The sequence below is a fragment of the Macaca nemestrina genome, chromosome 6, assembly GCF_043159975.1.
Source record: "Macaca nemestrina isolate mMacNem1 chromosome 6, mMacNem.hap1, whole genome shotgun sequence".
Classification (NCBI taxonomy): Eukaryota; Metazoa; Chordata; class Mammalia; order Primates; family Cercopithecidae; genus Macaca; species Macaca nemestrina.
In genome coordinates, this window is record NC_092130.1 from 119,179,731 (window position 1) to 119,202,354 (window position 22,624).

The following is a 22,624-nucleotide window of genomic DNA, read 5'->3' on the forward strand; positions in this document are numbered from 1 at the left end:
TTCCTTTTTATTGCTGATTAGAATGGCAAGTTCCACTGACTGTCAGTCACCCTGGAGTGTCGTTCCTGGATGAGCCTCTCCCTGGCACGTGGACACCCAAGATTCATTCCCCCATCACCTGCCCACCTCCCTCCCACATCTGAATCTGCAGCTGTTTGCCTTCCCCAAATCCTCTTGTCACTGTTTGATGAGCAGTTACTGTTAGAGTGATTTCCTGGTGGATTGCAAAATGTTACAGTGTAACCAAGTATTAAATGAGCAATACTCTCAGGAATTGGAGGAGGTTATCTTCAAAGCTGAATCTCAAAACGTCTGATTTTTCTACGTTTCTGCTTAGTTCATCCTTCTACAAAGACACCATCATTTCTAATATGGACTCACTAAAGACATAAAGATGGCCAGTGCAAGCAAGCTGAGACTACTGAATGAACACTCCAATTACCTCGTTTGAGGCTGGTCCCAAATTTATCTTTAGGTTGGCCTGCACAGATAATAAATAAATAAGCAAACAACAAAAGAATAAATATCAGTGCCCTAAGTTCCACATCATTAGCATTTTGTGTTCCCAGAGCTACCATGTGGATCAGATTCAACTGGTATCCTGAGGACTCGAGTGCCGCCTTAGAAAAATGATTAGTCTGGTGTACCAACCTCTGGGAAGTCTGCTAAAGCCAGATTCCAGGAAATAGGCACTTTGACAGAGTCTTCAGCATGAATGCCCAAGGGAAGGAGAAGCTCTGAAAGAAAGTTGTTTTAAATAGCTGCCTAATGATTGAGCGCCGTGAAATGCTTTCACTTGGCAGGACAAAATTGCACTACCTAGAAATGTCTGGGTGGCATTTAGAGCTGACAGGCAGTAATGAGGGCTGGTTAAAAAAAAAAAAAAAAAAAAAAGAGGTATTTTAGTGCTCTAGTAATTGCTAGACCTTCAGAAACACATCTCCCTTTCATATTTACACCTGTACTTTAAAAGAAAAAAGAACAGAGAAGGAAAGAAAAAAGGAAGGAAGGAGAAAAGGAAGAAATGTATCTGTCCTTTTACCTATTTCTAAAGACTCTTACATCAGTTTAAAAGCTAACCATAATTGATCTTTTACTATGAACAAGGCTTTGTGCTAAGTGCTTTATAAATAGTAGCTAATTTCATCTTCACAACTGTTTGAAGCATATAACATTATTTCTCCCTTCTTACAGATAAAGAAACTGAAGTTTGCCTAAGGTAATCATCTAATTGACAAGTCAGGTTCAAGCCTAGATGAGTCCAGCTTCAGAATTTGGGTTTCAATCACTGCATGGCATTGCTTCTCTTTCCTAACTTGGACTCAGTGATTGTGCAAACAGTGATGCCAACCATCTCAGCTTGCCTGTGTAGGGATGAAGAGAATTTCTTTCCCTCTTGCTTCTGAAGTTCAAATAATTTGAGTCTATAAAACAAACAATAGGCAGATTAACAGGAAGAAAAAAGTGTACAAATTTTATTGATGTGCATATGGACACAGAAGCCACACACAAAGTATGAGACTCAATGGAGAGCCAGATGGCTGAAGGTTATAGGCCATACAGCAAGGAATAGAGGTTTGGGGGCATGGCAAGCCAAGTTATTGGAGGAAGAGGGAGAAAAGGCATGGTAAGCAAAGGCTATCTCGTTAGGCAGATAGAGCCCCATGGGTAGCAGCCCTCAGAAACAACAGACAGTAGCCTGTTCTTATGTGGTAAAGCTTTATCTGTCAGACCATTTAAAGTGTCAGAATTTTAGTCCTTCTTTCCTGTGATTTAATCTTTCCTAGATCTGGATAAGGGAGGCCTCAGAAAACCCTGTTTGCATCTGCTGTTAACTTCATTTCACTAATGTAGATTTCCTCTACAGATGCAAATCTCTCCCCGCCCCCCCATCCCCAAAAGCTTTTCAAAGCTTTTCCTGTGGTTTGCAGTTCCGGTGAACAGTCATATCAAAATATGCCAAAGAAGTATATTTTGGAGCGGCATAGTTTTGTTTCCTTTACCTGAGACCCACAAGACCTAAAGTGCTGAAACCTGGAAAGTCCCAGGCTAACAAACATGAGTTAGTCATCCTCCAAGAATGCAAAGATCTGAAAGAAACCTTTCTCTACTCAGTGACAAAGCTTCTCCAACTTAAGTGAAAGGACATTATAGTGTGCAAAGAGACCAGGCTCTACAAGAACTGGATCCTCGTCTCAATCTGCTAATAGCCAGCTCCAAGAGACCTTGACCAAGTCAGGTGACCTCTCGGGGCCTCAGCTCCTTCCTTCTTAAAATGATGGAGCTAGGTTAGATAAACAGCTCTCCACTCGGCTGTACACGAGAACCACCTGAGGAACTTTCAATAAGCGCGAGTGCTCAGACCCCACCCCACCCCTGACCAGTCAAATCCCAGAATATCCGCGATTGGGGCACTGAATTTACCGCAGAGAACAAAGCATACATGTCGCACTTCTTAGAGCTAACAATTTAGTGGAGGAGTAAAAAGGCAAACCATGATTCATGTACATATATACATATAGGAATCTATAAATGTCCATATATACATATATATATGATCCTCCCTTCTATATTTACACCTGTATTGAAAAAAAAGAGAAAAGAACAAAGCAAAGAGAAGGAAAAAAGGAAAGGAAGGAAGTAAAAAAGGAAGAAAAGTGTTTCTAACCTGTTTGCCTATTTCTAAAGACTCTTACATCAGTTTAAAAGCTAATAGTAGTTGATCTTTTAATATGAATATATACATATACACATGAATCATACACACACATATAATTTGTAGTAAGAGCTATTAAGGTGAAAATCATGTTATGAGAATTATGAAAAATTAGTAAAGGGAACATAATTAAAGGGAGAGAGTCTGAGAAGGCCTCTGTGTGTGTCAGAAGCACAAAAAATTGCACTTAGGCATACACATTTTAGGGGAAAGAGCTTTCTGGTCAAAGGGATATCTAACTTGGTTATCTGCTTCCATATATGTCTACATACATACATACTTACACTGTATTTACATGAATGAATGACTTATTTGAAGACTCGGAGCCAGAACAGACGGTGGAAAGGAGGGTGGAGAGTGATGCGGAGAGTGGCACCCAGAGCGCCTGGGGAGGTAGGCAACAGCCAGAGCACGTGGCAGGCCATGCTAGGAACTTGTTATCTTAAGTACAACAGCAATTGCAAGCCAGTGGAAGGTTTAGGCAGGGGAGTTACACTTTCAGATTTGTCTTTTTAAAAAATCACTTGTGCTTAAGTGTAGAGGATGGTTTGGATGGGACATAAGGAAAAGAGAAGTTACAAAGTTATTGCAATAACCTGAGTGAAGGTTTTGCTCCTTGATGATGCCAAATTTTAGCAGAATTCTGGGTATCTGTGGAGACTCACTGGAGTAAAGGAACAGGAAACAAATTTGATAGAATGCAAGTGGCATAACTCATGAAAAATCAGGAAATCGCTTTATACTGAATGTAGATGAGTGAGTGCCCTTGGCTTAATGCGTGCTATTCTCGTCTGCCCGCGTGTATTCTGTCCCTTATAAAAGTACACCGAGTTGCCCTCCCCCTATTCCTCTTCTCTCTCCCACTGTGTCTCTTCTTCCTTGTCATTGTTTATGTCTCTATTCCAAGGCTTAGTGTGGCATTCAACCTTGGAGCTCCCATTTTCTATCCTTGCAAGGGTTCTCTTTGTGCACTAAAGCATGGTTGGAGGAGCACACTAATTGTGTAGAGTTTGGCCACGCATTGATTTTTTAGCTTTTTGTCCCCCGGTTGAGTGGCTGGTCCCTTGGCCTCAGTCCATTTCCTAATGGATAGGTGTCAGCTTCACAAAACCATCACCTCGATTAGTACTAATTACCACCTTTCAGAGCCATCATCACCCAAAGGCTCTGGATTGAAAGGTCAGCAGGAAAATGAACTTCTACTCACACCTTCACGGGTGGTCCCTGGCTTCTGGTCATGCAGAGAACAAGGGCTAATAGGGAACAGACCTTTCCGCCTTTCTGCTCTTAGACCAAATGTTTCTTGAGAAGTCAGCCTTGGGACACCAAGCCTCAGCTCATAAGATGACTGAACCCATGGCAAAGCACAGTCTTGTTAAACTTCCCTCCCTGTCCTGCCTCCCAGTGGCCTTGGGCTCTCCACGCCCAGCCCTCACCCTCAGCCTTGCACCATGCTGGTGAAGGAGGTGGCAGAAGCAGGCCCACACTCCCTCCAGGTGTGTTTATGGTGCCCATATCCTCTTCCAGGCAGTGAGGGAGCTATCACCCAAGGATAGGTGAAAAGAGCTCAGCATCAAATACAACTTGTCAGTATAGCAAGTCCATGAGCATGTCTTCCCATTGAACCTTCACAGTACTTTGGTGGGGGACACAGTGCAAGCATCATTACCTGCCTCACTTTACAGATGAAAAGATAGAGACCAGAGAGGTTGATGACTTGCACAAAGTCCCACAGCCATTTCATGGTGGATCTGGGTCCCCAGACTAAACCATAGGGGGTAGAAATGAAGCCAGGTATGCATGCCAAAGCATTTTAGAAACCAAAAAATACTCTACCAATATATAGTATCTGTGTTAGTTTCCTGAGGCTGAAGTAGTAAATTACCACAAACTAGGTGGCTTAAAATAACAAATATTTTCTCTCACAGTCCTGGAGGCCAGAAGTTTGAAACACAGCAGGGCCATTCAGCCTCTGGGAGGTTTTGAGGGGCACCCTTTGCCTCCTCCAGCTCCTGGTGGCTGTCACCATTTCTTTACTTATGGCCTTATCACTTCCTTCTCTGCTTCCAGGGCCACATTGCCACTTCCTCTTCTCCGTGTTCTTCTCTTCTTTCTGCCTCAAATATTCCTCCGCCCTTCTTTTAGAAAGATACTTCTCATTGGATTTCAGGTCTACCTGTCTAATCCAGGATGGTCTCCTCATCTCAAGGTCCTTAATTTAATTATATCTGTAAAGATTCGTTTTCCAGATAAGGAAGGTCACATCCATAGGCCCCAGAGTTTAGAGCATGGGCATATCTTTTGGAGGGCCATGGTTCAACCCACAACAGTATTTAAGGCTGCTGCTGGTGATAATGGTGACAGTGATGCTGCCATGGGGGTGGCAGGGGCCTGGCTCTATCCGCTAGTCCATGCTACCCCATCCTTCTAGTTCTAGTGATCAATGTGAGGCAAAATAGTGCAGTAGATAAGAACACAGACTGTGGAGCAGTCTGCCTACAATTCAAATCCTAGTTCGGCCACCTGAGAACTGCGTGACATTGAACAAGTTTCTTAACCTCCCTGGATCTTAATTTCTTCCCCTGTAACATGAAGGTAACAAAACAAAACCCCCTCTCATAAGGCTGTTGCAAGGATCAAATGATTTAATTATGTGTAAAGTGCTTAGATCAGCGTCTACACTACAGAAATGCTAACTGTAATTATCCCTTGGCTGGCACCCGGACTAATGCTAAGTTCTCTCCCCTCATCTGTTTATCATTAAATAATGATTTGGATAAACAAAGAATGAACTCCGTCCTCTAGAAGAGCACTCCTGAATCATTCATTAATTCCCAGGTATGTTTTCTGAAAGCAACGCTCTAAATTCTATGTAAAAGGGGGAAAAACATGAAATGCAATGGGAAAGGACAACTGCTTTAAAATCTTCCGTTGGCTTCCCATTTGATCTTGAAGGTTCAGAAGTCTTCTGAACCCACTATTCAATCCAAAATTTTGGTTAGTCTTAATACTTGAAAGAGTTCTGCAGGCTGATGAATAAAAAATCTGGTGTTTTCTAGAAAGGAATAGGAGATTGAGCAAAATGTTACCAAAAAAGAATGATGTCAAATAGGGTGACCTTGTATAGCTGCAATCCAAATGAGTGACATCAGTTTGCCTCGGATAGGATTGAGTACTATTTTATTTATTTTTTTTTCAGTTTTAGCTTAACCTTAAACTCTGCTCTCCCTAGTATTTGTTCAATTTTTTCTATATCTCAACCAAAGGCACAAATGTCTGTCCAATAGATTTAAGCCACAGTATCAGAAGATAAGTAAAGTTTGGTGATTTTTTTACTCCTGAAATTAAGTGTAGTAAGACAAGCACTACACTTGGCAAGGACATTAATGTAACCAAAAGAAAATGATGGAAAAACACCTGTCCTATCATCAAAAGAAATGTTGGCAGAATAGAAAAGCTGCCCGTGTGCAAAGGGTCACACCTGTAATCCCAGCACTGTGGGAGGCCGAACAGGGGGATCACTTGAGACCAGGAGGTCAAGGCTGCAGTGAGCTATGATCCCACCACTGCACTCCAACCTGGGTGACAGAGCGAGACTGTGTCTCAAAAAAATAATAAGGAAAATAAATAAATAATAGAAAAGCTGGATGTAACTTTGGATGTCAATTTATCCAATTTCAATAACTTTATTTTTTGTAGCTTTTTAAATTGTAAAGATAAAGTATATTCATTAAAGATTTTGAAAATTATGAAAAAGTACCCAAGAAACCCCAAAAACCTAAAATAAAATATCACTCTCCCATGAGAACCACTGCTAATATTTTTATTTCTTCCTATGTAAAATGCAGTTTTCTCTCCACAGCTGGAATAATGCTACCAAAGTTAGGAATGCCTCCTGTCTCTAGAAATGTCCAAGAAACCCCAAAAACCTAAAATAAAATATCACTCTCCCATGAGAACCGCTGCTAATATTTTTATTTCTTCCTATGTAAAATGCAGTTTTCTCTCCACAGCTGGAATAATGCTACCAAAGTTAGGAATGCCTCCTGTCCCTAGAAATGCAGTACTTTTGGTGCTTTTTAAAATTATTATTATAACAAGATGATAACTTTTATTATAAAAGAGATGCAGCAAAGGACTCTCATTCTCCCTTGAGTTCTAGCCCAGTACAATGCTAAGTAATACTCAACTATTGTCAACACTAATGCTGCCCTCTGCCCAAAGACAGGACTATTCAACTATCCTACCAGATCTGTCACAGCTACCTTAAGTAAATGACACATACGTTGTCCTTTTCTTTTTTTTTTTTTTTTTTTGGAAAGAAAGTCTCACTCTGTCACCCAGGCTGGAGTGCAGTGGCATGATCTCAGCTCACTGCAACCTCTGCCTCCTGGGTTCAAGTGATTCTCCTGCCTCAGCCTCCCGAGTAGCTGATATCACAGGCCTGTGCCACCATGCCCGGCTAATTTTTGTATTTTTAGTAGAGAAAAGGTTTCACCATGTTGGTCAGGCTGGTCTCGAACTCCTGACTTCAAGTGATCCACTCATCTCGGCCTCCCAAAGTGCTGGGATTAAAGGCATGAGCCGCCGTGCCCGGCTGGTTGTCTTTTACTTGCAGCTGAGCAGCAATATCAGAAAGCAGTCACAGGTAAGTTTCTTTTTCCAGGAGAGAGGAAAACATTATTAATAGCCATAGTAGCTAAAATTCACCGAGGGCTCACTATTCTAAATGCTTTGACTCTAGTAACGTAATTCGTCACAACAATCCTAGGAGGTGATTCACCCTCAATAGGTGGCAGAGGTAGGCTTAGAAGCCACAGCCTGGTTCCGTAGTCTGTGCATTTAATCACAACAGGGAAACAGCCCTGAAGATGCCGACAGGGTGATTGCTGATGCAGCAGAACACTCTAGTGCTATAGTCAAACTGGAAGAGCCTCCCAGCAAAAGATTTGAGAGTGAGTTAGAAATTCAGGTTCTATTCAAGTGTAAGATAAAATCATACTTAGAGAAAATGAATGAGTTAATTACATTGAGTTAAGTGCTCAATGTTGTTTTAAAATTAGTATCTTCCATGGAAATGACATGACAATACTCCATAATGCTTAAGTTTACCTTTTTAATGGTTTTTGGTTGGTAAAAAGAATAATCAAATCAAAATACTTGTTAATTTTGCCTCAGCTCATTCCCCCGAGGGAAGGCTGTCACCCAGGCCATAGGCCATGATCCATAAGGGAGAGTCAAGGGGTGTAAAGATCATGGACTGCAGATTCAAATTCCTGCTCCATCATTTGCTCCGTAAATTACTTACTAGGCACCTCTTTTGCATCCTTAATTTCTCAAATAGGGAAATGGAATTAAATCTCCTTTGCCATGTTTTTCTGAGGACTAAATAAGATATTGTATGTAAAGAATCTGGCAACAGAAGTCACTTAAGAAATGATAACTTCTTATCTGTGCCTCCTCATGGCAGTTTATTGAGTTCAAAGCATAACACTCAAAGGAGAAAGAATATCCTCATATTCCAGCCTTGGAAATGCAAAATTGGTCATGATGGATGTGTAAGAGCAAGATGAATACACAGGGGAGACGGAAATACCACAGGCCCCTGCCCTAGCCCCATGCGCCCAGGCAGGGAGTGACACTGGGTCAGGAGGCTGCGAGTCAGCTGGCCTGCTGAGGCCCACTAGGGCCAGAGGAGAGCAGCCAGGGGAGGAGTGTCAGCTCCTTTTAAAGCCTCTGGCCCAGCCGGGTGCGGTGGCTCACACCTGTAATCCCAGCACTTTGGGAGGCCGAGGCTGCTGGATCACCTGAGGTCAGGAGTTCGAGACCAGCTTGACCAGCATGGTGAAACCCCATCTCTACTAAAAAATAATACAAAAATTAACTGGGCGTGTAGTCTTAGCTGCTCAGGAGGCTGAGGCTGGAGAATCACTTGAACCCGGGAGGTGGAAGTTGCAGTGAGCCGAGATTCTGCCACTACACTCCAGCCTGGGCCAGAAAGACTCCGTCTCAAAAAAAAAATAAAACCTCTGGTGCTTCTCAGGCCCACCATGAGTCTCCACTCTACAACCCCTGCATCCCTTGGTGATGCAAACAAAGATAGAATAGTTGGAAATATGGCTCCATTACATTATACTCTTACAGATTAGAGGTGTGTAATCTGCAGATAGGCTGTAGGGTGGTTAACAATAAAGTAATTCCAATCTTCATAGAAACTTGCCTTTGACATCTCTCGTTTGAGGAGTCCGAACATTCTTGAAAATAATAAACTCATTATTGCTCCCAAAATTGCTAAGAAACAAAGAAAAGGAGAGGGAGAGAGAGAGACTGCTCCAGGGTCCCAGTTGGTGGACAACAGTTATTGGACTCTGTTGAGCACTAAAAGCCAAAGAGGGACTCACATAGTTCGAGTGTACAAGGTGCTTATGAGGGCAAAATTCACCTAACAGCTAAATGGCCGAGACCAAGGAATGGTGAAGTAGTCGGGCTTTCCCTGAGAGTTAGGACTGCAGCAGGATGAGGGGAGGCTTGAATTATTTTGTTTGAAAGCACTGCTTGAACTTTTCTGAGGGCTGTGGGGCCACGTTTACCTGAGGACCTTCTGGGACCTTCTGTGAGGAAAGGGATTAAAGAGATTAAAGCCCTAACACCTCTTCCCCGATATTCAAAGTTATTGAAATCCACTGAGGTGAACTAAAGATGAGTGGGAAACCACAGCCACACCCAGGGACAAGAAAGGCAAGGAAGCCCCGGAAACAAAATCACCGTGAAGGAAGAACGTGACAGGACTAAAAAGAGAACAGCAGAGGAGCCTGTGCCCTAATGCAGGGGTTCCCAGCCCCAGCCCACAGACTGGTACCCGGTGTGTGGCCTGTTAAGAACTGGACCCCACAGCAGGAGGTGAAGGGCAGGCGGATGGGCATTACTGCCTAAGCTCTGCCTCCTATCAGATCAGTGCTGGCACTAGATTCTCATAGGAGCACGAACCCCATTGTGAACTGCACATGCGAGGAATCTAGGTTGCACAGTCCTTATGAGAATCTAACTAGTGCATGATGATATGAGGTGGAACAATTTCATGCGGAAACCACCCCTCCCACTCACACCCCACTCCCCCATCCGGGCAATGTGTCTTCATGACTGTCAATGACTCTACGATGGTGTCACTGGGAGTCTGGCCTGTATCCGTGGGAAGTCCTCCTGACTGCAAGGAGCACCCAAGTGGGTAGAGGGCCAGGCTGGGTGGGCATCCTCCTTTCCTTCTGAAGAACTATGAGCATCATTGAGGACCAGAAGCAGAGCTTGAGCCACACCACCTCCAGGAAGCCCTCTTAGCTATGCAAGGAGAGAATCTCTCCAGACCCTTGGATTTTAGCTGCTTCTGGCATCCATGGGAGCACCTGACAGCTGGTAAGAGTTAAAAAGTCCCTGCCTCAAGGGGCACCCCTAACAGAAGGGCTGGTTTTCCTGCTGGCTTGGATGGGAGTGGGCTTGAGAGTTGTATATTTGGAGGCCAACTGGGTGGCTGGTATTTCTATTCCCAAAACACAAATAGTTTAGACATGAAACTCATTCACAGAGGAAGAGAGGGTGGCCATGGAATGGTTCTGTGGCCAGACATGCCTGAGTTTGAATTCTGTTTCTTCTACTTTCTAACAGCTGTGTGTCCTTGAGCAAATGGCTTCTACCCTGTCAGCTCCAGTTTCCTCATCTGTTATCCTCCTCAAACGGGGATAATAACAATCCCTACATCATAGAGCTGTTAAGAGAATTAAATGAGATAATGCATGTAAAGTATTTGGCACCTAGTAGGCCTCAATTAATGTTAGATTAAACAAACACGCCAAACCCAAATAGGCACCAGGGCAAGTTGTGTGTAAGCAATGGGGCCCCCTATACTTAGCGAGCACTCAGAGATCCTGCTGAGAAATGATGAGGAGTGATTTCTCACCATAAAGGCGAGAAAAAGGCAAGTAAGTTTGAGGCAGGCCCAAAATAGTCCCAAGAAGAATTCACATGGTGCGTGAATTTAGCCAGGCATCCAGGATTCCTGATTCCAAAACAACTGTGCCGTTTTTGGTGTAATTTTGGACCCTCCCTGATTATTTTCAGTTTTGTACCAGGACAGTTTCTATTTTAGTTTATCTCCACTTGGTTTTTCTCCCCCTCCAATTCTCTCCTGAGGGTTCTATTTCCATTGCTTCTGTACATCTTTTGATTTAAATTCTCATTTGAAAATAATTGCATGTGCTATTATTCATTGAGTGTTCCTGTCAAACGTGCTTGCCCTCCCTAAGACATGGGAACGCGCTTCTCTGAAACATAGCACAGAGGTGTAGCCCAGGCAAGGCCTCTAGGTTGGTGGTGGAAGGGACGTAAAACTTCGTGTGTCAGGGATCTTCCTGACAGACTTTACCAGGCCTGGGTCCAAGATGAAACTGAGAAAAATGAAAAGGGATTTGGCTGACAAAGCAGATGACAGGCGGAGAGAGCCAGTAAAAGGGAATTGGCCAATGGCAAAAGGGGAATTGGCAAGGCTTTGTGAAACCCCTTGGTGGAAAACCATAAACCTCAGCTTGTCCGTCTGGTGCATCAGTCCTCAGAGGCAAATCATTTTTGCCTGTGGAAGGTGCCTGCCAGGAAGCTGCCCCTCAGGGGGCGCCTTTGGAAAAGTGGATCGTGTCTGGCTGCGTGCCCAACGCTAAGTGCATGGGGATGAGAAGAAAATGCTCACAATGAGATCTCTGAGGGCTGGGAGATGGGGAGCGCTCCAGCGGCTGACACTCGTGAGTCACAGAACGATGGGAAAAAGAAGTTGAGAAACAGAGGAAGAGGACGCGGGACGGGAGGAGGTGGGAAGCCGCTTTGTTTCTGCAGTCCGGGACTGTCAGGGCCTGCCTGTCTCCCTCTTTGACGGGTCCCACTTGCAATTACTCATCGACGCTTTCGAAACTCAAGCCTGTCTTCTTCCAGGTGAAGAACCCACTTGTCTGGGTCTCCCAAATGAGCACTTACATTGTGAAAACTCTCTTTCAGAAACCGTGTCTGTGTGTGTGTGTGCGTGACCTTGACAGGCTGAGCTGCTGCCTGGGGCACCGGGCTGAGCTCTGGGGATTGGGGGTTGGCAAGGGCGTGGCCTCCTCTTCCCTCTTCTGTGCCCTCCTAATTTCTGCTTTCTCTTGTCTGAGTGCTGTGTCTTTTGTCTCCAGGCCATCCAGATTTCTTCACTGGCTTCCTCCCACTCAAGTCTGGTTTTCCAGGGAGGGCCAGTTGATGACCCGTATTTTCACCATTTCCTCTACCAAGATTTGCCAGACATATATTTCCCTTTCATAGAGAATTGGCAGAAAAAAGTTTGTTAGAAAAATTCCTGAGGTGTTTAGTTATCATAATTGAGGGTGATAGCCTCTATCAGAGGACAATGCCCTAACCTGGAGGCTCCCTAACCTTTTCTTATGTCTGCACACAGAAAAGCCCCACGCCTGTAATCCCAGCACTTTGGGAGGCCAAGGCAGGCAGATCAGTTGAGGTCAGGAGTTCAAGACCAGCCTGAGCAACATGGTGAAATCTCATCTGTACTAAAAATATGAAAATTAGCCAGGCGTGATGGCACATGCATGTAATCCCAGCTACTTGGGTGGCTGAGGCATGAGAACTGTTTGAACCCGGGAGGTGGAGGTTGCAGGGAGCCGAGATCGTGCCATTGTAATCCAGCCTGGGCAACAGAGGAAGACCCTGTCTCTAAATAAATAAATAAATAAATAAATAAATAAATAAATAAAATAAGCAGCATTTTACCACACACTGTGACAAATCAAAGTGAGAGACAATGAGGCCTAGCCCCCCCACCACCCCACCTGGACCCCCAAGCCACACCGCAGAGGGCTGAAGGGATCCATATCTCCCAGCATCTCTAATCCTGGCATGCACATTGACTGAGAAGCTCTGTCTTAACCCAGTAGGGCTTTTGTTTTGTTTTCTGTTTGTTTGTTTGTTTGTTTGTTTGTTTTTAGTAGAGACAGGGTTTCACTATGTTGGCCATGCTGGTCAATTCCTGGCCTCAAGTGATCTGCCTGCCCGGGCCTCCCAAAGTGCGGGGATTGCAGGTGTGAGCCCCTGCTCTCGGCCCCTGTGGTTTTTAAAATGTGCTTCAATGAGCCCTGGTAGTTTGCCCTTGTGCCTCAGAGGAAGTGGCCAGCTGGGCCAATAGGTCGCCTATTTCAGCTATAGCATCTCTGCTTTTATCTATTTATTAGATCACTGAAAGAAAGAATGTTGTGGCTTAAAGGAGTTAGAAAATTACTATCTTAAATCCAGCAAATAAAATCTTTAATGGCAGAAGCTCACACAACCATGACAGGGTGGTGACGGATGTATTCTGAGGACAGAGGGGTTTTCTGATGCTCTTCCACCGTGTCATTCAGGAAACAGAGTCAACTACAGACAGACCTATGTCGGTCCTGTCAATAGTCTGTGCACATCCTGCCTCACAGGCCATAGGGGTTTTGTTTATTTAAAATGTCTGATCCTTGGACAAGGCATAGTAGCTGATGCCTATAATCCCAGAACTTTGGGAGGCTGGGACAGGACAATTGTTTGATCCCAGCAGTTCAACATGAGTCTGGGCAACATAGCAAGACCCAGTCTCTTAAAACAAACAAACAAAAAAAAGTTCAATCCTTGAAAAATGATTATAAGTAAGTATAATCAGGTAAGTAAATACCAGAGACCGCTAAAGTCTTAGTTCACTGAAACACAAACACAATCACCATCCTTGCCTTTGCTACCTTTCCTATTGTAATTGATTTATTTCTGCTATTTTTCAGAGACCATACATCTGGGATATCAAAGCTGCTGAAAGAAAGCCTAACAAAACTAAGGACTGAGATATTTCACAAGATTGAGGCATTGGTTTATTTACTATTATTATTATGTCATTGTGTTGCTATTATTACGTATGTTTCTACCCCACTTTGCTTCACAAAAGGCTTATAATGGGAAAGACTCATTGAATAGTGTTCCATAGAAGAGGTTTAATCTCGAAGTTCAGGTTATTTGGTATTTGCTGGGTGACACCATTTCAAAACTATCAAGGTTTAATGTGAAATTAATTTAAGATTTCAGTTATCTGGTTTTCATTTTAAACCTTGTATTAAAATAAAGTATCAATCAGAGTTACAGATTTGAGTGTGCATGTGTGTGCATGTATGCATGTTTAATTTCCATTCCACATTGTTCCATAAAGGATGTGAGGCCACAAGTACTATAATGTTGCAAGTTAGTGAGAATGCCTAAACTACTAGTAAAGGCTTATCTTTCAGTAGGGATTCACCAGTTGTTGTCTGCCATTTTTTCCGTTGATGAATAGAATTTTGGTAATATGCATTTTTAATGTAATTTCAACTTTTATTTTAGATCCAGGGGGTACACGTGCAGGTTTGTTAGCCGGGTATATTGCATGATGCTAATGTTTGGGGTATGACTGATCCCATCACCCAGGTACTGAGCATAATGCCCAACAGTTTTTCAACCCTTGCCCCCCTCCTTCCTCATTCTAATAGTCTCCATTTTCTATTGTTGCCATCTTTAGTCTATGAATACCCAATACTTAGCTCCCACTTGTAAGTGAGAACATGCAGTATTTGGGTTTTTGCTCCTGCGTTGATAACACATTTGAAATATGCTTCTTCACCCTTAGATGTTTCACTACTAGAGTTTTATTGCCTTTCAGCAGCAACAGAGGAGAGTGGAGATACAGACTTAGATAGAGGAGCAGACTCACTTCTGTGGTTCTTGCCTCAAATTTTCTTTTGAAGGTTCTGAAAGCTCCGAATAGTTATCTGATTTATTCTAGGTACACTTGGGCCAGTGAAATTCTAGGCTTTGAAACAGAAAGTTTTGGAAAGAGCTCAATGAAGCTTTATTTCTTGTACGATAAATCCATCTCAGCAAAGAGATCCGGCCCTTACATGGAACCCAGCATCTACTGAGGCAAGCAAGATTCACGATCCTGAAGACAGAGCAGGAAGTCAGCTCATTAAGCCTGTTATCTTGCTTCTGACTCTGTCTTGCTCTCTGCAGTCTTCACTGTCTCAAGTGCTATATTGTCTGCGTGGTATTTCATTTTAAAATCCTTCCATTTGCTGCTGATTGGTTGGTTTAATAGAAAAATAAATAAATAAAATGTTTCAGTTGAGACATTGTGATGTAGTTGTATATACAAGTTAACTGTAATCTATTCTCCAAGAGGGGAGGCTAGAATTTAAAATACCTTGTTTGGGGGATCCAGCAGTTAACTACTGCTGGAGTTGGTTAACTCGGATGAAGTACCCTAGCCAGAGTCAACATCTTCTAAGATGGTCCACTTAGCATTTAAATATAATTAACTACATCTATGCCAGGAGGCTTATTAACATAACAGATATTTAAAATAGTTTCTAATTGGTGAGGTGAGTAGAAATCAAACCAGATGGTTGGTTAGGGATGTTACAGAGGAAACTCTGCCCTTACCTGAATGAAGCATAAGCATTGGCAAGCCCAGCTTTCTGAATACAAATGGTGCAAGCTTGCAATCTAGACCCCCAAGTTGGTTCCATGTCCTCCACTTCACAGAGAACCCTGTACCTGACCCTGTACAAAGCTGGACACACCTGCCATCAGAATATGCTTGCCCTAAATTCAACTAAGCCTTTTATGGGGAATGTTGAACAGAAGACTCAAAGGTAAAAGAGGGCCCAAGGATAAAGACTGGGACTTTCCTAGCTACATGCCATGTTTAAGACTGTTTTTGAGACTCTTTGTGAATAAATGTCTAGGTATTGTCAGAATATTTTCTGAAACCTCTTTTCATTATAATATGACTCCTGGTAGCCAGGTTGTGAAGGAAGGAATATATTGATTCCCCCAACGCTCCCTCACTTCTGATGGTTGGAGGCTATTAATATTTACCAGAAAAAGTGTTATATTTGCCAACATGATTGGCTTGGGTAGATTGCTATGCCATGCAAATTTCAAATTCATGTTTTAAAATGTAGAAAAAGAGTTACTTGCAAATATAGAGAATTAAGCTAAAGATGGTTAGCTTAAGGTTGTGGGGTTTTTCTTTGAATTTTGGGACTCCGATTGCATTCTGTAAATGTCCCTTAATGAAGGAACTGTTGGTGGGCCTTATACTTGTCCCTGAACACCCTTTAACTGTGACTTCTAGGATAATTTCTGAACCCTTTTAAATTCTGGGAACCTGAGAGTTGCCTGCCTAAGCAGTAGTTGTGCTCCTTCGGTGGCATCTTCTTGTAAAACATTGGATTCTAAACTGGTTGCAGTGGAAACCCAGAGCCACTGAGGGAAGAGTGGAAGCCAGATAGAGTGTCTCATCCTTCTGTGCTGGCTGGGACAGGCAATCTCTGCCCAGGGGTCGGGGAGAGGAACCCGGATTCATAGCTGCAGGATTTTGTTTGAGATTTCATGCCTATCAAGTTCATCCTCAAAGAACCCAATGCCATTCTGATTTATTATTATTATTTGAATGAGAGTCAACCACTGACTAATTGTGTCTGGGATATGTCAGGCCGAAGCCTGCCTTAGGGCAAGAGGTTGGACAAGATAATTGGAACTGTGAGGAGGAATTGAGAGACTTCCTGTGGAAGCATTAGAGTAGAAGAACGCAACACAAAAATCTGGCATCAATAATGGTCTTTCTTTTTTTCTCCTCTCAGGACGGTTTGGAAAGTTGGGATCCTTGAAGGACCTGGTGGCCTAGCAGATGAGCACCCTGCCTGTGGCTGCAGGGCAATGCCACAGAGAATCCCTAGGGGGCAGCACTCAGGCACAGGTCTCAGTGAGATTCTCAGAGGCAGAGCTGTGCAGGCATCCAGGGAACACCATCTCCTGTTTCTCACATAAAGATTACTGCACAGGCAAAGATAAGGAATATTTTCCTAACAGTAAGAAGATTTTGAATCCAAGAAAGCAACAAACCAGAGCAGACTCATTTGAAACCTGAACAGAGTGATGTGGCCAAAGGAATCCAAGACAGGTTTCACCAGGTTCCTATTGTGAACACGCTGGATGTTTATATAAGAATCCCAGTGTGCAGCAATCATAACTAGATAATAATTATGCTTAAGATTTGGTCCTTATTCCATATGTGGATTCAGTCCTTTTCTGTCATTTTGTCATTTTCATGGAATCTGGATTTACGGAACCATCCAATGTTTATTACAGAGAATGACCATCCATAAGCCTCTCCATGCTTATGGAAGTGACAGTTCTGGGGCCGCTGGCTAAATATGCCTTCCAGGTGTTTATTTCTGGGTCTACATCGTGCCCCTCACTCATCAATTTAACTCTATCCAGAGAATTCCTCTATGGTCTTCATCTGACTGGGAAGTAAATCATCAGTCACTTCAAATATTTCAAGCTTGGTTTTCTCTGACGTAAGTCAGTTTTCCTGACTACAATTCCTGGAAAATATTGTAGAGCCCTGCAGCATTGCAGTATTTCAACCTTCATTTGAATTGCCTGTGACCCAGATGTGAGCTCGTGCTTCCATAGTCTCAGATGTCTGGGTGAATCCACCAATTCCACACCTGTGAACATCCCTGTCCTTGATTCTTGCTAATTGTCAGGAAACTTACACTCATAATCCCTCCTGCCTCTGGCTCCGGATCCATATGTACTGGCTCTGTACCAGCCTCTCTCAACCCAGGTGTAATACTCAGCCCTTTGTCATTTTATACAAGACAATTCACTCTTTAAGCGTTTCTTGAGTAATACTTTGTACAAGTAATACCTTGGGATGCAGAGTGAGAGTGTGTGGGTGGGTCATGTTATATAGTTCAAGGCTTCCCAAGGTCCTCTAGGCTCTCTGTCCTCTCCCTCTTCCTTTCTTATTTTCCCTGGGAGCTCCATGACCTTCTCCCTCTATCAGACAAATTAGCCCAGTTCCCCTTAGCTCCTACCGCTAAGTTGTCCATCAAGGCCTTCAGCGGAACAAAGTGTGCTCTGTTTGACAAAATCTATGTTCCTTAGAAGATAGTTAGACTATAAATAACAACAAAAGTTCAGGTGCACATATGTTCAGGTGCACATAAATCTCTGCCTCCACTGAAAGATAGCACAATATTGTGAGGAGGAACTGAATTAGGAATCAGCCTATTCGAGTTTGAGGCCCAGCAGCATCCTTCACTAGACAGGTGAAAAAGCCAGCAATTCATTTTCAGTCTCAGTTCATCATCTGAAGAGTGAAAATGTTACAAATATTTTGAATCATTATGCTGATTAAAGGAAATAACTTATTCACATGCACTCTGAAACATTAGAGCAGCATTTCTCAGGACTTTCTTAGTTTTACGATGACTGAGGGTGCTGCTGGCACCTTGGAGGAAGCGCCGGGGATGCCAGGTGTCTGCCAATGTGAAAATATTTTGTGTAACACAGCACTGCCAAGTTATCAATAATATACCCATTGAGAAATGCTACGTTTGAACACAGTATAAACGAAAGGTTCATTACCTCTGACCTTCCGTCTTTCTTTTACACAAAATGCTGATGAATTTCTACGTGGTGTAGATAATTCTTTTAAACAATTTTCCTCATTCTGGATTATTTTAGCCCAATCTTTGTTCCCAGGTGATAGTATGTCTGTCTTCCAATGATGCTGCCAACATTTTAATTACAATCTTGAGCTTCCTTCTATACAGAGTGCTTCCATTTACGGTATCTTTGATCTCTCAGTTGAAACTACATTTTACCCTCCAGAAAACAAAAAGAAGAAAGACAAATTATGGGATAAGGACTGAGAGAACTTTCCTCATGGTGAAGGCAAGCAGTGTGAGGAAGCAGGTGAGCTAAGTACCCACAGGGCAGCTATTCGGGCCACAGTAGTTGTTTTCCCAAGGCCAGCGTCACCTGGTGTAAACAGTTGTTGGACTTTTAATCAGGCTTCAAATCTCTTTCCCACCCCTCCTCTTCTGATTGCAATAAGCAAGGTAGCCCTAAACAGGGCCCAGGCTTCCAGACTGCAGACTTCTAGGAGCAATACAGTTCTATCCCTATTCTCTGACTCGCCATCTGCCCATGAACCCTTGAGACGGTCCATCATCTGCAGGCCTGACTCCTGATTTGCTCTCCTGGCTATGGTGAAGCACTATGGTCACCCACATACACTCTCCCTTTATCCTCAGGCAAGGACTCAGGGCTGCTACTGCTACCACAGAGGTAGATGGACCCCATGAGGTGGGTTTGGGGGAGGATTAGCAGGTACTGTCCTTGGGCCAAGAGCCAGATGAGCATTTACACTCATCTTACCAACACTACATCCTTAGGGTTTAGAAAGCTGTTTTGAAATGCTTGATACAGTGAGGGTGCTCAGAGATATTTCATCACTTATATAAGAGGGGGAAACCCTGCCTCTATAGGCTTACGGGGGAATGTGATTCAGATGAGAGTAGGAGGGCCTGACTGGCTGGGAAGATACGGAATCTGTAAGCCTGTTATACTCTTATTTCCAGTCAACAGGCTGAACCCATAAGTTTTTGTTTTTAGATGATATATCTGATTACTTTGACAATGTCACTTCTCTGAAACTTTCAATGACTCTTTCTGCTGATGGAAAAATTCCAATTTCCTTAGCCTTTCATTGAATCTATCCATAATTTGGGTCTAACCTACTTTTCTAGTCTTCTATTTTGTAACTCCCCTCACAAATCTTACACCCCAGCTCTTCTGAATTAAAAACAAAACAAAACAAACTTTTTCTTCCCTGGAAACAGGTCCTCCAGCTGGTCTTACTATTAGTTAATGAGCAAAATGACCCTGGAAAATCATTAACATCTCGAAATCCCAGCAGCTTAGCTTGTAAAATCCAGTGGCAAGACCTTGGCTGATGAATTTTTCACAAGTTGCCCAGGTGAATATTAACACATCAAACATCTGAACCTAAAACCCTTTTCAACTCTGATTTTCCCACACATTCCCCATGCACTGCAATTCTCTGTCTCCATGTGTTTATTTGTCAAAGTATCTTTTCCTGGAATGCTTCACTTTCTCTCTGGTTAACCCTGTAAGCTCAGGTGCATACACACATGCACACCTGTGCACATACACACACGCCAAGGACCTTCAAGATCAGCTCCAACACTGCCCGCTACAGAAAGTCTTGCCTAAGGTTGGAGCTCATCTTTTGATGCCCACTTTCTTCAAACACCTTTACATAGCACTTATCACGATTAGTCCTTGGTGGATCTTAGCTCACCACCGGTAGACTAGAACTTCTTGAGAGTATTATTCTTGTTCATCTTTCATTTTCCACATTAATCATGAAAGTAGCTTGTGAGAGTTGGTTGAATTGAGTTAAATTAACCGGACATGAATTAATTGAGAGACATTGTGGTGAAGGTGACAAGTTGGAGGCTCTTGGGAGAATTACAGATAAGGGTGGAGGGCTTGTGTCTCCTCACCTATGTCTCTGCCTATTGTGGAACTCCTACCAGGCACATCCCCTATCTATCTCTATCCACATGTGATTGTGGACTCAAAATAAAAAGAAGGATGCAGCTGCTTTTTGTCAAAATCGGACAATTTTATATCTGTAATCTTGCAGCCAGAGCGGTTGAGCCGATATATTTCATGACTCACTCTAGACAGATTAAAGTCTGTCCCTGAGAAATGAGGAGGGGGAACCATTAATCTTTTCTAAAATAAACAGAGAGTTATAACAGCTCTTTAATCTGAAGAGTGGAGATCCTGAGCTGGAACACAGCACCCAAGGGCGCGCCAAATTCCACGATGAGTAAAGAGTGCCCAGATAATAATTGATTGTGGGATCCTCTTCCCTGTGGTCCCTAAGGGGCATTCACAGTGTCACCAGCATTTAAAGAGGCTTTGGCAAAGTAGCTGGCCCAGCTCCATATGAAAGAAAGACTTGTCATCATCTGAACCCTTTGGGTCACTTGCTTTTCTAAGCCTGCATGAAAGCTTTGGGGTGCCTATGCAGTTAGCATTTCGCTCTTGGTGGCCTACCACTGTGTCCCATTCATGCCTCTCCCACCCAGCCACCCCCATCCACAGTTCTTGCTTCTCCCCAGGCATGGCAGAGTTTCTCCTCTGCTTTCACAGTACTCCCTAAACCCTGAAATTTGGCCAATTCTGCCTTCAGGGTCATCAAGCATCACCTTTCTTTCCCCCACCCCCCCCCCCAGGATGGAGTGTCTTGCTCTGTCACCCAGGCTGGAATGCAGTGGAACAATCTCGGCTCACTGCACCCTCCACCTCCCGAACTCAAGCAATTCTCCTGCCTCAGTCTCTTGAGTAGCTGGGATGACAGGTGCCCACCATCACACCCGGCTAATTTTTGTATTTTTAATAAAAGTGGAGTTTCATCATGTTGGCCAGGCTGGTCTCGAACTCCTGACCTCGTGATCCGCCCGCCTCGACCTCCCAAAGTGCTGGGATTACAGGCGTGAGTCACCTTGCCCAGCCAGCATCACCTTTCTTTACTGCCAACAAGGCTTAACAGTATCTCTCCACTGCATCCTGCTCCACCTCCCAGGACACCGCAACCTGTGGATTCCCTTTCTTTCCTTGGCTTCCAACCTGATTCTCCTTTGCTTCTCTCTCTAACCTTCTCTGATGCCTCTTCCTTGTCTGTCATTTAATTATCAGTATCCCCAAACTTCTTCGTCAAGTCAGCCTCTCTTCTCCCTGTACATTCTCTTTCATGACAATGTCATTTATTCCCGCAGAACCTCAATGACAAAGACTCAAACCTATTACCTGTTCCCAAGCTACAGACTCATTCTTTGAACGGCCTCATAGACATCATTTGGGCATTTTACTGGTATCTCACACCGTTTCCAAATCTAATGGATTATCTGGGATTAACCCCACCTCCAACCCCTCTTCAAATAAGCTCTAGTGCCTATTTTCCTGATTACGTACAGTAGCACACAATTACCCCAGTCACTTTATACTCTTACCCATGGAGCATGTACACCTGTTAGTTTTTCTCCATTCCTGTCTCTGACATGCCACTGTTTACCAAATTCTTAGAGTACAGTCCTATAGATTCTGTGTCTAAATTGTTTCTGGTAAGTATTTTCTCTTGTCCACATTCATGACCATAACTCAGGCTCTTACTATTTTTTGTCTCATAACAGCTTTGATACTGGCTGTGCTGCTTCAAACATTGTTCAGTTTATCACATTCTTGCAGAAGAATTTTTCTAAACCACAGATAGGAACATATCCCACTGCACAAAAGCTTTCAAAGACTGAGTACTCTCCATTGCCTGCTGATTGCATCAGAAAATCTTCAGACCAGAATCTAATGCCTTCCATAATATGACTTCCACCTACTTTTCCAATCTCATTTCCCACCAGAGTCAAGTGTGACTACTCACTGTCCCATGTAAACACACCAACTTTCATGCCTTACTGCCTTTGCACCATTTTCTCATTCTGCACTGCCCCAAATATCCCTTTTTCTGCCACCTAAGTCTTTCTGTGACTAGGACAGAAGGCCAAGGACCAAGGCCATCTCCAAGCTACCTCTATCCTGAAATCTTTCCAACAGTTGGCGAGCACTCTTCCTTTGAGCCCATGCCGTACTTTTCTGTGATTTCCTTCCTTCCTTCCTTTCTTTTTTTTTTTTTTTTTTTTTGACAGAATCTCACTCTGTTGCCCAGGCTGGAGTACATTGGTGCAATCTGGGCTCGCTGCAACCTCTGCCTCCCAGGTTCAAGCGATTCTCATGCCTCAGACTCCCAAACAGCTGGAATTACAGTCGTGTGCCACCATGCCCAGCTAATTTTTGTATTTTTAGTAGAGACAGGGTTTTGCCATGTTGGCCAGACTGTTCTCAAACTCCTGACCTCAAGTGATCTTCCCGCCTCGGCCTCCCTAAGTGCTG

The 22,624-nt window shown here is 43.4% G+C and overlaps 1 protein-coding gene across 13 annotated transcripts in view; it reads left to right on the plus strand.

Annotated features, from left to right (window-relative positions):
* The window catches only part of LOC139363878 (uncharacterized), a 30,865-nt gene extending 9,964 nt beyond the window's left edge, over window positions 1-20,901 (plus strand). For 2 of the 13 annotated variants that reach the window (XR_011624998.1, XR_011625001.1), the window contains exons 2-5: window positions 1,195-1,219; window positions 5,503-5,554; window positions 13,543-15,438; window positions 16,432-20,901. Coding sequence is in view for 2 of the 13 variants with exons in the window: in XM_071098906.1 (XP_070955007.1) it covers window positions 1,195-1,219; window positions 13,543-13,621; window positions 15,329-15,438; window positions 16,432-16,618 (401 nt within the window). In the remaining 11 variants the exon portion in view is untranslated. Of the gene's footprint in view, window positions 1-1,194; window positions 1,220-5,502; window positions 5,555-8,960; window positions 10,127-13,542; window positions 15,439-16,431 lie in introns of those variants that run through there. The other 11 variants (XR_011625000.1, XR_011625007.1, XR_011624997.1 and 8 more) reach the window with 9 other exon arrangements.
* Window positions 20,902-22,624: the final 1,723 nt, after the last annotated feature.